General features: G+C 43.9%; 1 protein-coding gene and 1 pseudogene across 1 annotated transcript in view; both read right to left on the bottom strand.

Moving 5' to 3' along the window:
* HOMER2 (homer homolog 2 (Drosophila)) overlaps window positions 1–17,689 on the bottom strand; it is a 122,111-nt gene that overhangs the window by 57,532 nt on the left and 46,890 nt on the right. Inside the window, exon 2 of the mRNA XM_006870950.1 lies at window positions 7,711–7,867. Within this exon, the coding sequence (XP_006871012.1) occupies window positions 7,711–7,867 (157 nt within the window). The remainder of the gene's footprint in view (window positions 1–7,710; window positions 7,868–17,689) is intronic.
* On the bottom strand, window positions 513–1,077 carry LOC102828712 (annotated as a pseudogene).

Here is a 17,689-nt window from a genome sequence, read left to right as displayed (position 1 = left end):
ATAAGGTTTTCAGTGATGAAATATTTGGAAGTAGTTCATCACTCCTTCTTCCTAGTATGTCTTTGTCTGGAAGCTCATCTGAAACCTGTCCACCATGAGTGACCCTTCTGGTATTTAAAATACTGGTGGCATAGCTTCCAGAATCACAGCAACTCACAAGCCACCACAGCACGACAAACTGACAGATGACTGGTTCACATGCTGGCTTATGACATTTTCTTGTTATAAACACAGAACTGAATAGTTGACACAGACTATGTAACCTGTAGAAAAAAAATATGATCTGACAACAACCTTTAGAGAAAAAATGTGCTGGCCCTTGGTCATGGATATATACATGCATGTGGCAAACAAAACTATTAGGAAAAGCAAGAGAATACCACTAATTTCAAAAGTGTGGTACCCTTATTATTATAGTTTTTGGTTAGATTATTCTTATTATATGAAAAATATCACTGAGAGGTCTTAAGAATCATCTGGTCTTGTTTCCATAGCTGGATGGCTCTTAGATCTTACTCATCAGCCTGTTGGACAGTTCCTTTTTCAGACACATAGATACCATCCAAAAAATTTCAAATATCCTGTTTTTAATTGTTGTGGCTTGCTAAAGTAAAGCAGCGGAATTTGATACAAGTTCAATGTTATTTCCTTCAAGAATTAATTCATCTTTCTGGACTTGAGATCCTGAACAAGCAACACCTGCCCTAATCTAAACCCCTATGAATGTATTTTTCACCCAAGAAGTTTTGGATTTCAACAAGAGAGCCGCTAGCTCGATAACAACGTTGAAGTGGAAGTGAGCTCCAGACCTCATCTTGTAACGGAAGCCCAGTGCACCACCCTTGCTGCACGTGACTACAGAAGGTGTGGACTGTAGCCAGGTCCTTTCAGTTGCCCACCATTTGTCAACGCGAAGCCTCTTCTTTTTTCTTTCCAAGGGAACTATGTTCTACACTGATGCGATTAAGTCCCTCCGCAAGGTTCCTCTGGGGCCCTCACAATAACTGGGCATCCCTACAGACTGATGTCAACATTCTCTGGAGAGTCAACAGTCTAGTTGCTGAGAATGGTCTTCATTCTCATAGTGGAGTTGGTTCCGACTCATAGCAACCCTGTGTAGGGTTTTCGAGGCTGTAAATCTTTATGAGAGCAGAAAGCCTCATCTTTCTCCTGCGGAACGGCTGGTAGTTTTGAACTGCAAACCTTGAGGTTAGCAGCCCAACTTGTAACCACTACACTACCAGAGCTCCTTCATTCTCATAGTAGATGTGGCAAAAAGAGCAAGAGTGGTCACATTTTGAAGGGCAGACAGGAGGAACATATAATTAGGAAGAGGCCATAGGGGCTTCTGCGGTAGGAGTAAACAATGTGCTTTTTCAACCTGCTGGTTCATGCACAAGTGTTGGTTTTATTAGACAAACGGGATATTTAAACAATTAAAAATAAAGTACAAAATAACAAAATTGTGAGGGAGGCTAATGTTTTTGTGAGTGAAGTCTGTGGGACAAGGGACAACGCTGGATTGGCAGCAGCTGGACCTGAAGATTCGAATCTCAGAGGAGATGTGGGGCTCAAGCTGCCTGTGGGGTCAGCAGCAAGAAGTCAAAAGAGTGGAGGAAGTTTCCTGGGGGATGGGACACAGGAAAAAGGAGAAACTGAGGCAGGAGGCTGATTTTAAGCAGCAACCAGCAAGAACAGGTGAAGGGGTCCAAGAAGGTAGTCAGAACAGAGCAACAGGTGGGAACAAGGAGGAATGCAGTTCTGGGAGTCAAGCTTGGAGCCCCAGAATGAGGGCCCTGCTGACTTGTTAGGTAGGCAGCGGATTATTCAGCAGGATGGAAGTATTGTGGGCCTAAGTTTTCATTTGGGTCCATCTCCTAATGAACTCCACCTTCCTCCTTCATGGGTTATCTCTGAAACTTCTCTACAGAAAGAATAAAAACAGCTGCCATCTAGTCAACCCCGACTCATGGCTACCCATGTGTGTCAGAGTCAGAGTGGGACTGTGCCCATGGGCGTTATGGTGGCTGATTTTTTTTTTTTTTTTGCATATTTGGTTGAATTTGAACCTTGAATCTTTAGGCTAGCAGTTGAGTGCATGGACTGTTTGCACCACCCAGAGAAAGACTGTTGTTGTTGTTGTTGTTATGTGCCGTGGAGTCAGTTCCGACTCATAGTGACCCTGTACAAGGTTTCCGAGGCTGTCAATCTTTACAGGAGCAGAAAGCCTCATCCTTCTCCCACAGAACAGCTGGTAGTTTTGAACTGCTGATCCTGAGGATAGCAGCCCGATTCATAAACACTACGCTACCAGAGCGCCTTAGAGAACGACTACTCCCCAGCAAAAGACCCCATTCCTGCAGATCACTGGGACCAAGTGCTCATAAAAGGCATCTTGCCTGCTTCTAGGTTCTTTTTTCCTTTTTTAGCCACAGGTAGAGAGGAAAAGAAACCAACGTTCACTGAAAACCTACTATGTGCTAGGGGCCTTCCACATACCTTTTCCTTCTTAGAAAGTTGCCCTTTATTTATCCAAAAGAGGAAACTATAATGATTGGGGGGGGGGTGGTCCTTGTGTACCACTGTGGGTTAGTGAGCTGGACTGCAAGGTCGGTTTGAACCACAAGGTCGGCGGTTCAAGCTCACCAGATGCGCTTAGAAACCTTATACAGGGTCTCTATGAGCCAACAGCACTTAATAACAACAAGAACAGTGCTATGGGGAGGAAGAAGCCCTGAACATGTCCCCATTTTATGTTCCCCAAAGAAAATCTCAAACAAGTCAGAGTTTCAGATGTTGGTGTCTGCCTTTCCTGGCTACACAGCAGACGCTGCTAACTATTTGTAGAAGTGGTGACCTCTCCACTAGCTTCCAGTATAGATTTCTGGGATCCCATAAATAACTGAGAACCAAGGACAGTAGGCCCGGCCTGAGAGCCCAGGAGAAACCCTGCTGCAGACAAGTCTTGTCCACAGGCACAGCAGTTTCATAGGGAGGGTGGGGATGTGCTCAGTCTGCAAGGAAATGAAGTGCAGTGGTCACTTAGTTACCAAATGCTCTGAAATAGCGTTCCTGTAGAATGGAGTTGGCTGTTCTGTCCCAAATCTCGTCATGTATCATCATCTAGCTGTATTGCTGTGGGATGCAGGGCTCTCAGCGGTGCTCCAGGAAGTGGGGGAGTCGGGAGATGTCCTCTTGTGGTTCCCATTTGTTTGCAAGCAGGGCTGATCTTGGGCAAAGAGTTGAGGTTTGGGTCCTAAGTTCCTCCTTGGAGGTACTCCTACCCCTTCTGTGGACCCTGTGCACTTGCCACATGCCTGGAGAGATGGGTCCCGGTTTGACTGCATGACCCATCCTTTCCACACTCATTCGTGAGGTATGCTCACTCTGAACTTAGCACAGGGTAGTCAAACATGAGTCAAGCATTGTGTACAGTCCTGAATGAGCTCACTGTCTCTAGGCTGTGCATATACTGCTATGAATCGACATAAACTTCTAGAATTGGAGTCCTTGTGTGGTGCTAAGTGCTCAGCTGCTAACTGAAAGATTGGAGGTTGGCGTCCACCCAGAGACACCTTGCAAGAAAGACTTGACAGTGTACTGCTGAGAAGTCAGCTATTACAAACCCTCTGCAACACAGTTCCATTCTGACACTCTCTGTTGCTATGAGTCAGGGCTGACGCATCGGGCACTGGAAGAAAACAACAACAAAGAAGCAAGTTCTAGAGTTAGAGTAATGCTGGGTAATGCACCGCAGTGTCCCCACTCAGGTCTTCAGGCAGCATCTGTGGCCACATGCGAGCTATCTTCCCTGAGAAGACAGAATTGCCTGAGAGTTTCAAGGAGAATCTGAGTCGATTTCCTATGATGAGCAGTGCCATCCCCACACAGAGTGTGACAAATGTCTGGATGAGGCCGAGGAGTGCTGGGTCTGTGCAGGATGGCAGCTGTGAAAACTGCTGGTGGGAGTGCTTCCCGGCCCAGGAAGCTGTGTCTGCACAGTGCCACGCTTTACTCAGTGTCAGAGTCTGCTGTGACTTTTGTTCAAAACAACCTCCAAGTCTCTTTCCCAACAGCAACTTAGTGAAGCCAGTCTACGCTTCATTCAGGAGCGGTTTCCCCTTCCAGCCTGCTGTAACTGCCTGCCTTGAGACGGACAGCTGGCCCAGAAGTGCCGCTATTTAATCGTGGTCATGGGTATGATGTGGCCAGGCCAGCACAGAGAGGCGGGACCCAGGCCCTAACCTGCCCAAAGTCACCATGGCCCTCTCAGTTCAGATCAACATTTGGGACCAAAGGCCTATAACAAGTAGTGGGAGTTTCCCAACATGGTGGAAATGGCCATACTCCCTCTGCATGGGCGGTCAGCTCTGCAGACCATCTCCATCACTGGACTGTGTGAGATCTCCGATGTGTGGCTGGCGCAGGGAGCAGCAGCCCAGGCTGTTGAAACCAGTATGAGTATGGAACTCGAATAGATGCTCACGAATACAGGCAGGAGCAAGCAGAATGCACAGAGATGGCTGGGGGTGGGCAGGGCAAGCGACGAGAGCCGTGTGTAATAGGGATGACCCGATGCCAGAGTCAGTTCAGCCCACTTCGTCCTAGTCCTCCTATAGTCCATGGGCAGGAAGGCCATCTGTCTGGATTATTCCAGCAGGTCTGAAGCTGGGGAAAGGGGACACTGCAGAGAAGCAGGAAGTGGCAATAGCTGCTAGCATGCTGGGGAACACGTGGCCCTGGGGTCCTTCTCCACTCTCTGCCTGACCGTGGATCAGCTGTAGGCATAAACGCTCAGCCAGACCTGGACTGGGACTTTGAATTTGATGCTCATCAGCTCAAGGGAGGGTCCAGCAGGCCTGACGTGAGGTTGTGAGTGCTGTCCGGTGCTCTGTGCCCAGTTCTCAGGATAGAAACTGTGCCCCCCATCTCCCGGCCCCAAGTGCCAGCCACAGTAATTACACAGGAAGGCCTGTCCCTACCTTACCACACCCCGTGGTTTCTCTTCCCTCACAGGAAGTTCCTTTTTGCAGACGGACGTTCCATCAGTTTCTCTGGTGCCACAGTGGTAAAGCAGGTCCTCTGGAGGAGACTCCAGGAATCCCAGGTGGCTGAGTGACACAGGATCAGTGACCTCAGGTCCCCTGGCTCACTCTCTAAGCTCCAGAGACTCCGTAACTTGATGGATTCCCCACACTGAGCCACCAAGAACTCAGTTCGGCAGCTAGGGGCTCAGTCCACCCTCTGACACCCATGTGATTTCCTATAGCTGTCTGATTTGGCTCCAACTCCACTGCACTGTCACAACCTGAAAGATACAGTGGCTGACACTTCGACAAATTAATTACTAAAAGCCCAGCTAATAGGACTAAAAAGCACTTTCTCTAAGAAAGTAGTTTTATTTCTACTTAAGCCCAATCTAGCCTTGGCTAACTCAACTGACAAAAGTGCAAAGACTTCTGAGGATGGCAGTTGAGCTGACAGAATCTATAGATAAAAGAAAGCAGGTCATCTAGATTCACCGCCTCTCGCAGAACATCCTGGCAAGAGTCCAGATGATTCCAGCTCAAAAGCACAGAAAAATGGTCATTACCACTGTGGCATTACCATCTCTCCCAGGGGGTGGGCGTGGGGAGAAACATAAGTGTCTGTCTGCTGTGGGCCAGGCATTGTCATATTTCCTGTCTCATTTCAGAGTCACCAGAACCCTGCAATGTGTTATCACCCATTGCTTAGATGAAATAAAACAATTCCAGCATCTCTTTAGACATGCTTAACAGACCAGCTGTTATTATCTGACTATGGAAGCGGGCAACCCACTACTTGCACAACATCATGTACGGAGATGCTTCTCGCCAGCCAGAAAGAGTGGGGAGCTTGCCAGCAGTGTGAACTTGGTAAGTACCACTGCCACTGTAAGACAAGGAGGTCTGGGCTCCCCTCCCGAGAGAAGAAGGATTATAGCAACTAGAAGGAAGGAAAAGAGAGTCACTGGGCCAAGCCACCTTTATCTGCATTCTTTGAGAGCATAAAGGAGATACTCGGAGAACATAAGCTGAAAGGGAGGATTTTTCCTTATTCAACAGGAAGCCTCATCCAGGGATGAGGAACTATAGCTGGGGGGTCTTCAAGTCAAAGCTGCTCTACACCCTGTGGTTTGTGGTTGTGGGGGTCTCTGGGGAAGGGAGAAGTAGAGTTTACAACCAAGCAAGCTCGACTGCCCCACCCCAAACCCTTTTCTTCCTACTATACTACTAGTTAAGTGGTCGTTGAGTTGATTCTGACTCCCTATGTGTCAGAGGATAACTGTGCTCCACAGAGTTCTCATTGGCTAATTTTCCAGAAGTAGATCACCAGGTCTTTCCTCCAAGGCACACTTGGGTTGACCTTTGAGTTAGCAGCAGAGTGTGTTGTTAGCACCACCTGCTTCCTAGGAGTGCTTCATCCAGAAGCAGAGTAGGGCACACTGTAGGTAGGAGACAAGGAAATGGACGGCTACTATAAAGGTCCAAGTAAGATGCCCCACACAAGGGTGCTGCCTTGCGAGAAAGCAGAAGTGATGAGGTGCGATGCTTCAAAGGCACATTCATTTGACCAGTGGAAAAGGAATGATGACTCTGCCTTTTTTTTTTCAATCCATGTGACTGGGAAATGAAAACAAACAGTTGGCTTGAAGGAGAAAGAGGACTTTGGCTCCAGACTCACTGCATTTCAGGCAGCAGCAGATAATCCAAGTGAAAAGGTCAACCGGGATGAACAAAAACTGAAGACAGAAAGAGTAAGCATCAGGTCTGGTTTTTTTAGAGTCTCAGTGATGCCTCCACTGACCTCCCTATTGCATTCTGCTCCCTTAATAGGAACCCTGATGGCATAATGGATTATGAGCTGGGATGCTAACTGCAAGGTCAGCAGTTCAAATCTACCAGTCGCTCCATGGGAGAAAGATGAGGTTCCCTGCTCTCAAAGATTTACAGCCTCAGAACCAGTGTCATTATGAGTTGGAACCAACTGGGTGGCACACAACCACCCCTCCCCCCACTCTTAACAATGAGAAAAAAATATCTAGAAATGAAAGTAGCAGAAAATAAAAATAGCTATTTCAAGACATTTAATAAAATTCAACTACATGCCTCATTAACACCCAAACTAGACTATAGTATCCATTGCTGGCAAGAGTGCAATAAACTGGCATTCTCATGCACATTGGAAGAAAGGAAGCTTTGGAAAGCAAGTTGGCAGCACACACCAAGAGTCATAAAGTGTTAATATCTTGACCCGCAATGTTACTTCTAGGAATCTATTCTAAGGAAATACCCAAACTGACCACATCTGTTGAAAGAGGGTGCTCATTATCTGTAACAGCAAAAATTGGATGTTTTTGCTATTATAGATAATATCCAACCATGGGGAGAAATTAAGAATATTATAGGTCCTTTTGGAAATACTAAACAGGCACGGAAATGTTAGTTATGAAGACTATGTGGTAATAGGGAAATGTACTAATTTTTTTTTCCATTCGCCATAATTTTAAATGAAAAAATAAAATCAGGTTATGTGATTATGGAGCAGTATAATTATAACAGTAACTTCTGGGCTAACTTGGAAAAATTTGGGGTGCATTCTTTCTCCTCTATTTTTCAAGCATCTTCTACTATTCTAACGAAAATATAAATGACTGGGATTGTTGAAATCAGCTGGTTTGGGCTGTACCTTGGCTCCATCCACACTGATGATCCGATAGCTGCTTCTTGTGACATCATAGAAGTAGGAGACAGTGACGGCCTGCTTGCTGGCAGGCACCCAGTTCTTCTTGGTGCTGGGATCAATCTGGAAGACATGCGCTCGGGTGGTGAAGATGGGCTGTTCTCTGGAAAAGGAGAGATGGGCCCATGAGTTGATAGAAGGTGACTTTATGTATAATTTATCATGTATAGGCCACCTACTGCCCCAAAAGATTTTGAATAATGCATAGAGAAAGATACATATGCATGAATACAATTAAAATAAGAAAGGGAAAGCGGGAAAAAGAAGAGACATCTGTGAGTAGTCATTTTCTCCACTTAGCAGTTACCACCTAGAGGCTGCAGGGCATTGGCCTAATGAGCAATGTGCTTAAAATTCAATTCTGTTGAATGATTTTGCATCCAGTCAAACTTTCTGTTCTTTTTCTGACCTCTTGTTTTAGTATCTTGGATTATTAGGATCTTGGAACTTATTCAGTTTTGGAATTTTGCAATATATCTTTTGGGGAGTGATTCTGTAACAATTTTAAGGGCTTTGCAATCCATGTGCAACTTAGTATTTTATTTCTGTTAAGTGCTTCTCAAATTTGCATTTTATGGATGATGGGATTCTTTTATATCCGTGTGGATATGCATTTTGTCTACATTTGGGACCATTTAAGAACTTCTGAACTTGACTGAGCCTTAGAATTTTATGTTTCTAACTTATTAGCCATTTAGGGTTTACTTTCCATCCATCCACTGCCGTTGAGTCGACTCTGACTCAGCGACCCTACTGGATAGAGTAGGACTTCTCCATACGCTTTACAAGGCTGTAATTCGTTCTGGAAGCAGATGGCCTCATCTTTTTCCTGCGAAGTGGCTGTTGGGTTCAAGTCACTGGTCTCTGGCTTAGCAGCCCAACCTTTAACCCACCATTATGAGAATGCCCTTAGGATTTACTTTGTTGTTGTTGTTAAGTGCTGCTGAGTAGGGTCCAACTCATAGTGGCCCTATATAGGGGAGCTGCTGGGTGAGTTTGAACCAGTGATCTTGGTTTAAACTGACCTTGCAGTCCAGTGCTTTATCTCACAGTGCCACACCAGGACTTTACTTGTTGTTAAGTGCCATAGAGTCAGTTCCGACCCATAGCGACCCTGCAAAGGGTTTCCTGGTGAGCTTGAACTGCCAACCTTGAGGATCAAATGGACTTTGCAGTCCAGCACATTAACCCACAGTGCCGTACCTGGGCTTTACTTAGAAGTCATCAAATGCATCTCTTTAGTTTATTCTTATCTGTGTATCATTGTTGTTCTTTTTTTCACTCTATCCACTTATAACCACTTTATATGATTTTTAACCAAATTAGGACATTATGTTTCATTCTGTTTAACGGTAATTTGATTTTAAAAATAAGCAATGAGGCAGGGCAGATAAAAATTGTAATGAAATTTTTTTTTTAAGTTTTTATTGTGAATTGGGTGATAGCTTACATGGGAGAACATTAGCTTTACAGTCATCCTATTGTATTTTGTTTCATCTCTATGATTACAATCCCCTCCATGCATCATCATTCAACAGCATATGCTTCCATTCACTCTGAGGTTTTTTTGTGTTTTTTTTTATGTACACTGAAGTACTCAGGAATATACAACCATTTAAACAACCTAAGGGCAAGCCTACAAGCTTGCCGGCCCCCCCCCCCCCCCCCCCCCCCCCCCGGCCGAAAGCTGTGTGCTTTCTATGGTGATAATTCTGGCTATTCCTTTCTCTCCCCATCAAGTGTCTATTTTACAATGTTATGCAAGGGAAGCCAAGATTCAAAAGACAGCCAAGCATCTTAACATTATTCCCCCCCTTTGACCCATTCCAACCATGCCTCAATCCCTGAATCCCAGAGCCCTGTTGTTCCAAGGTTGAGCATACTTCATTATTTACCTCTGTTCCACTTAGTCCATGCGAACCTGCCTAACTGTTCTCCCAACTGCCTTGTTCTTTCATTTTCCTCCCCCTCCTTGTGTATTGCACCCCTGCCCAGCACCCAAATCTCAAAGTGGTTCTGATTTGCATCTCTCTGATGACTAATGACGTAAGTATCCTTTTGTGTTTGGTGGCTATTTGAATGTATTCTTTGGTGAAATGTCTACTCAAGTCCTTCAGCCATTTTATGATTGGGTAATCTGTCTGTCTTTTGTAAAGGTGTCAATGTTTTATATATATTTTGGCCATTAGATTCTTATCGGATATATATAGTTCCCAAAGATATTCTCCCAGTGGGGAGTTTGTGATTCCACATTTTTTGGCAAAGGCTTTTAATAATCAAAAGGTTTTCATTTGGGGGAGTTCCCCTTTTGCTGTTTGCACTTCGGTTATTATATTTCATAATCCATCATTAACAGCAAGGCCTGGCAATGTTGCCCCTACTTTTTCTTCTAAGAATTTTATGGTTTTAATTTGCACGTTTAGGGTTCTAATCCATTTTGAGTTTGTTTTTGTGTATGGAAGCTCAAGGACCCTGCATTTTTCTGCATGTGGAAATCCAATATTCCCAGCACCATTTATTAAAGAGACCCTTCTTTCCCCATCAAATGAGCTTTAGCACACTTGTCAGAACTCAGTTGACCATAGATTGTTGTTGTTAAGTGCTGTCGAGTTAGTTCCAGCCCATAGCGACTCTGCATAGGGTTTCTAAGAAGTGGCTGGTGAGCTTGAACTGTCGACCTTGTGGTTCAAATCAGCTTTGCAGTCGAGCAAGTTGACCCACAGCACCACAGATGTGTAGGTTTATTTTTGGACTCTCAATTCTATTCCATTGGTCCGTGTGTCTATTGTCATACCAGTGCCAGGCTATTTTGATTACTGTGGCTGTACGGTGTTCTTAAAATCAAGTAGTGCACCCTGCTAATTTGCTCTTCTCTTCCAGCATTCTTTTATCTTTTCAGGGCCTCTTACCATTCCCTATAAAGTTGAGGATTGGTTTTTCTATTTCTGTAAAGAAGGCTGTTGGAATCTTTATCAGGCTTGCACTGAATCTATAAATGGCATTGGGTAGTACTGACATCCTAACAATATTAAGTATTTCAATCTACGATCATAGTAGATCTTCCCACTGAATTCTTTAATTTCGTTCAGCAGAGTTTATAATTTTCATGATATAAGTCCTGGTTAGATTTATTCCTATGTATTTTATTCTATTAGATACTATTGTCAGCTTGAAGACTAAGGTGTGCCTGACCCAAGCCATGGTATTTTCAATAACCTCACATGCATGTGAAAACTGAACAGTGAATAAGGAAGACCATAGAAAAATTGATGCCTTTGAGTTATAGCGTTGGAGGAGGATGTTGAAAGTGCCATGGGCTGCCAAAAGAACCAATAGATCCGTTTTGGAAAAAGTGCAGCCAGAGTGCTTCTTGGAGGCCAGGATGGCCAAGTTTCGTCTCTCATACTCCGGACATATTGCCAGAAGGGACTAGTCGCTGGATAAGGATATCATGTTTGGTAAGGTGGAGGGTCAGAGAAAAAGAGGCAGACCCCCAGTGAGATGGATTGGCCAAGTGGCAGCATCGATGGACTCAAGCGTGGCAACAGTAGTGAGGTTGGCCCAGGATCGGGCAGTGTTTTCTTCTGCTGTGCATAAGGTCGGTATGAGTCAGTACTGACTTGATGGCACCTAACAACAACAACAAGATGTAATGGAATTTACTTCCCTAATTTCTCTTTCAGATTTTATTTGTTGTCCCTGTACTGTGAAACTTTGTGAAATTCTTCTATTAGCTCTAGAAGTTATCTTGTGAACTCTTTGGGATTTTCTACATGTAGTACCATATCATCCACGAATAGAAATAATTTTACTACTTCTTTTCCAATTCAGATACTTTTAATTTCTTTTTCTTTTTTTATTGCTTCAGTTAGGGTTTCTAATACAATATTAAATAGAATTAGTGAGAGCAGGAATGCTTGTCTTGTTCACAATTTCAGAGAGAAAGCTCTCCGCCTTTTTCTATTAAGTATAATGTTGGCTGCTGAATATGCCCTGAATTATATTGAGACATTTCCTTTCTATTCCAATCGTCTTTAGGGACTTCATCATAAAAGGGGATTGTTGTTGTTGTTGTTAAGTGCTGTCGAGTCGATTCTGACTCATAGTGACCCTGCACAGGGTATCTGAGGCTGTAAATCTTTATGCGAGCAGAAAGCCTCATCTTTCTCCCATGGAACAGCTGGTAGTTTCAAACTGCTGACCTTGCGGTTCACAGGCCGATTCATAGCCACTATGCTACCAGAGCTCCTTGGACTTTATCAAATGCTTTTTCTGCATCATAGAGATGATTATATGTTCTTTTCCTTTGTTCTACTGATATGGTATATTATGCTGTTTGATTTTCTAATGTTGAATGATCCCTACACTCTTGGAATAAGTTCCACTTGTATATCTCTTTTAATATCCTGTTGGATTCTACTCACTAGTATTTTATTGAGGATTTTGCGTCAAGTTCATAAGAGATATTGGCCTGTATTTTTACTTTTTGTGGTGTTTTCCTGATTTTGGTATCAGGATCACATTTTCTTCATTGCGTGAACTACAGAGCATTCCTTCCTTGTCCGTCTTTTAGAAGAATTTAAACAGTGTTGGTGACAATTCTTCTCTAAATGGCAGAATTCCTCAATGAAGCTGTCTGGCCCAGGAATTTTGTTGTTGTTGGGATGTTTTTGATCACTAACTTGATCTTTCCAGTTGTTCTGTGTCTGTTACGATTTTATATTTTCTCATGACTCAGTTTGGACAGGTTATGGGTTTATGAGAATTTGTCCATTTAGTTTGTTGCCATACAGTTGCTCATAATATTCTACCATAATTCTCTTCCTCTCTATAGGCTCAGTTGTAATGTCCCTCCCTTTCATTTTGGTCATTTACCTCTTTTCTTTTCTTTGTCAGTTCTAGTTAAAGGTTGTCAATTTAATTGATCTTTTCAAAGAACCATATTCTGGTTTGCTTGATTCTCTCTATTATTTTTCTGTTTTCAATTTTATTTATTTATGCTCTGATCTTTGTTACTTCCTTTTTTCACAGATAAGTTTAGGCTTATCTTTGTAGCTCCTGGAGTTGTTGAGTTAGGCTACTGATTTGATATCTTTTTTTCTTTCATCCATGGCTATAAGTTTCCCGCTAAGTACTGCCTTTGCTGCATCCCCTAACTTTTGGTCTGTTGACTTTCATTTTCATTTGACTCTAAGAAAATTTCTAATTCACTTTGGATTTCTTCCTTGCCCCACTGGTAATTTAATAGCACATGGTTTAATTACAATACATTTGTGTATTTTCCAGGGATTTTTTTCTTTCAATTATTAATTTCTAGCTTCACTCTGGAGTCCTGGTGTGGTGCTGTAGGTAAGTGCTTGACCATAAGGTCAGTTTGAACCACAAGGTCAGTGGTTCTAATTCACCAGTTGCTCCTCAGAAACCCTGTACAGGGTTGTTATGGGTCAGAACCAATTTGATGGCATTTAACAACAACAACAAACTTCATTTTGTTATGGTAAAAAATGATGCTTTTAAAATTATAGTTAAAGAAAAGCCTTACCAGGAAGGGATGGAAAGAAAAACCAAGAGCTGATATTTATTGAGTGCTTACCATATTGCTTCGCATGTGATTTCTCATGTTAGGCATCACAACAATCTTATGGGGAAGCTGCCATACGGGTGGGGAAATGGGGTTCTGAGAGGTCAGGTGACCTGTTTTGGGTCACATAATACGTTTGTTGTTGTGAAGTGCCATTGAGTCAGTTCTGACTGATAGCGATCCTACATAGGGTTTCAAAGGAGTGGCTGATGAGCTTGAACTGCCATCTTTGAGGTTCAAACCGACCTTGCAGTCCATTGCATTATCCCACAGCGCCATACTAGGACTGCATTCAAAAGTGACAGGATATGAAATTTGAAGTTAGTTCTAAGTGACACAAAAACTTCCCGTCTGACCCATTATGCTTTACTATCTTCCTATCGGAAACCCTGTACAGGGTCGCTATGGGTCGGAACCAACTCGACGGCACTTAACAACAACAACAACAACAACAACAACAACAATCTTCCTAAAGTAACAGTTGTCTGTAGCAGACTGTGATTCTGGTGTTCATGTTCTTGGGCAGCCCCCCTCCCTTTGGCTGTGGGTGGGACCTGTGACTGCCGTCTAACTAATAAAATAAGGCTAAGGTGTTGAAGATCACTTACATGATCGAGTTACATAAACTCATGCCTTGTGCATTGCTAGTGGACTCTCACAATGGACTCTTTTTTGCGGACTTTAATAAAGTAAGCTGTTATGTTGGGGAGACAGAGCCACATGGCAAGGAGATGAGGATGCCTTCTGGTCAAAAGCCAGAGAGAAACTGAGACTCTGAGTCCAACCACCCTCATGGAACTGAAATACTGCCCACAGCCTTGTGGCCTTGGAAACAGATCCTTCCACAGTCCAGTCTTCAGATGAGACCCAACCCTGACTGACACCTTGAATGCATCCCGAAGCACACAACCCAGCTAACCTGTGCCTGGGTTTCTGACCCACAAACACATACAAAGATAGGAAATATGTGTTGTTTTAAGCTGCCAATTTGTCACATTGCAGCAAATAACTATTGGCAGAAAACTTACTATATGCCAGGCAGGTTGGATATGTTCTCATTCAGTCCTCATAGCTGGGCTCTCAGTGGACCGTGTTACCATCACACTCAGGGTTGCAGGATGATTTCAGGAAAGCAGAATCACACACACACACACACACACACACACATACACAGAGAGAGAGAGAGAGAGATCCTGGTGGTGCAATGGCTAGTTATATGTTTGCCTACTAACTGAAAGGTCAGTGGTTTAAAACTAGCAGCAGTTCTGAGTGAGAAGGACCTGGTGATGTGCTCCTATGAACATGACAGCCTGGAAACCCCTCTGGGGTCAGTTTACTCTGTAGATGGGTCACTATAGTCAGTATCTACTCAATAGCACCCAATGATGGCCGATCTTTACACCTTGCTGGTTAAAATCAGAGTACGCTACAAACTTCATCCCGTGATGAAAAGCAGACTCTTACCTCACCTGGGACAGTAAAAGAACTGAAACTAGGACACAGCGGTCAATTCCTATAAGTGAGCAAATCAGTATAAATAGAAAAAGTCAAGAGATGCAGAACTTTCCAACCAACCCAGGAGGCTGTATTTCCTTCCCAGCAGAGAAGAGCTGGAGAGTGCATCAGAGAACAGAAACTACCTTCATACCCAATTTTATTTTCCTGTCTTTGGCGCTCAATGCTCAAGGAGAAGTATGTTTCAAATATACTCTCATTCCTTCTTCAGTGCTTTAAATAGAAAGCAGATGTTTCCGGATGGCAAAACGTTGCTTTAGGCAGACAATATAACCTACTGTTCCCTTGCATAGTCTTTTAGAGCTGAATAAACACCAATTGCTGTTCATTGAACACATTTTGGAACCTGACAGTAATTGTCCCCAAGAATAATTAGATATTGTGTGCAACGTATGTACGTTTGGAATATGAAAACCACTTGGCTTCATGTGAAATTACTCTGCACAGAACTGGCAGGATTAGTTTTTGCAAAAAAAAGTAATGTTTGAACTTATCATAATATTCAACTGGAAGTGCTCAGTTCCAGGTTTTTCTGACACAAACCTGCAAAACCTCACAATACTTGTGTTTCCTATTTCTATTTGGATTACTGGGAACATGGTGGCTCTGTAGGATAAGCACCAGACTGCTAACCACAAGGTCAAAAGTTCAAACCCGCCAGCTGCTCCACGGGAGAAAGGTGGGGCTTTTTGCTTCCACAAAGATTTACAGTCTCAGAAACCCTATACAGGGTTGCTATGAGTTGGAACCGACTTGACAATACTTACCAACAACAACATTTGAATTGTTGGACAATGAATAAGAGGATCATAGAAGAATAGATGCACTTGAATTATGGTGTTGCCAAAGAATATTGAAAGTACCGTGGACTGCCAGAAGAACAAACAAATCTGTCTTGGAAGAAGTGCAGACAGAATGCTGCTTGGAAGCCAGGATGGTGAGACTTTGTCTCTGATACTTTGCACATTTTATCAGGGAGGAAAAGTCCCTGGAGAAAAACATCATGCTTGGAAAAAGTGGAAGGTCAGCGAAACAGAGGAAGACCCCAACAAAGTGGGATGTCACAACGGCATCGACAGTGGGCTCAAATGTAACAGCAGTTGTGTTCTGTTGTGCATACGGTCACTATGAGCAGGAACTGACTCGACAGCACCTAACAACAACAATTTGAATGAAGCCATTCTGACTTTATTTTACAGTCATTTTAACAATGTTTTAAAGTCTCATGAAAACCAGCTGCTGCTAAGTCAACTCTGACTCATGGAGGCCCCATGTGTTGTCAGCGTAGAACTGGGTCCCACAGGGTTTTCAATGGCGGATTTTTCAAAAGCAGATCACCAGTTCATTTTTCCCCAAGTGTCTTTGGGTGGGCTCAAACCTCTGACCTTCCAGTTAACAGCTGAGCAAGTTAAACATTTGTTACACATAGGGATTCCTCCAAGTCTCATGTGGTATATTGATTAGTTTATCTGCCTTGGAATCTTGAACCCCCTCCAAACATCATCCATGCAACACCAAGAGGAAAGTCTTTGCTGGGCCTTCCCTGGCTCCTTCCCCACAGGGTCAGCTCAGATGCTGCAGAATGACCTGGGAAGGTCCCTGACCACTTGCCACAGCCCACTCACCAGACTGGCCTCAGCTGCTGTCATCACTTTTGAATCACCTGCACATTCTGCATCCACAATTTCACACCTGCCCTTCGCTCAGCCTATGCCTTCCCCCTTGGCTGGCCAGAGTCCATACCAATCCTTCAAGTCCCAAATAGCATCTTGTGAAGACTAAACTGCTCTTAGGACACAGTCCTTATATTGGGTACCAGTCTCCAGGGACCAGAAGTATGGGATAAAGAACTGGGTATAAAGATGTGGGCAGGAGCCCCTACCAGCAGCACCTTCTCTCAGCCTAGAGTCAAACTCAGGAGCAGCCTGGGGTTCTACGTTCTTACAAAAGCCCCAGAGTAAAATGATTACTATGTGCCAATGTTATGATTCCACATCTGGAACACCCAGGAAAATACGGCTAGGCATGCAATTACTAATTTTAAAAACACAATCGATACCCTTTCTATGGTGGTGATGTGCTGTGGAGTTGGTTCCAACTTGATATGACCCTGTGTAGGGTTGCTGAGGCTGTAAATGGGGGCAGAAAGCCTCATCTTTCTCCCATGGAGCAGCTGGTGGACTCGAATCACTCACTGACCTTGCAGTTAACAGCCTGGCTCATAACCCACTCCACGACCAGGGCTCCTTAGGAGTCTTGGCGTGATGCTGTGGGCTAAAGCACCGGACTACAAGGTCAGTTTGAACCACAAGGTCAACAGTTCAAACTCACCAGCTGCTCCTTGGAAACCCTAGACAGGGTCTCTGTGAATTGGAACCAATTCAATGGCACTTAATAACAAAACAACAACAATCAGGGCTCCTTAGCCTGCCTATGTTGTTAGTGCCGTCTGAAAGGACTCAGGGGCAGTGTTTCAGCACTTGTTAGACCGCAGCCCGTGGTACTGAGCTTGTTTAGCCAGAATACAGAAGTGCTGTTCCTGCAGATATGCAACTCCCTAGCCTGTCTCACTGAGCATGTTTTTCAGGAACGGTCAACAGTCAGCCCCACTGATGAGCAATTCCCTAAACTCTGTCCAGAGGCCATAGAAAACTTCCCAGAGGCTGAGCAATGAACACTATTTCAATCACCCCCCAATATCCTGCTCATCCAGACGGACAACATCTTCAATCACCCCCCCAATATCCTGCTCATCCAGATGGACAACATCTTCAATCACCCCTCAATATCCTGCTCATCCAGATGGACAACATCTTCAATCACCCCCCA

This window comes from Chrysochloris asiatica, unplaced genomic scaffold (genome assembly GCF_000296735.1).
Source record: "Chrysochloris asiatica unplaced genomic scaffold, ChrAsi1.0 scaffold00156, whole genome shotgun sequence".
Lineage (NCBI taxonomy): Eukaryota > Metazoa > Chordata > Mammalia > Afrosoricida > Chrysochloridae > Chrysochloris > Chrysochloris asiatica.
Note: the sequence above shows the minus strand (reverse complement) of the source record. Positions and strands in the feature narration are given on the sequence as shown.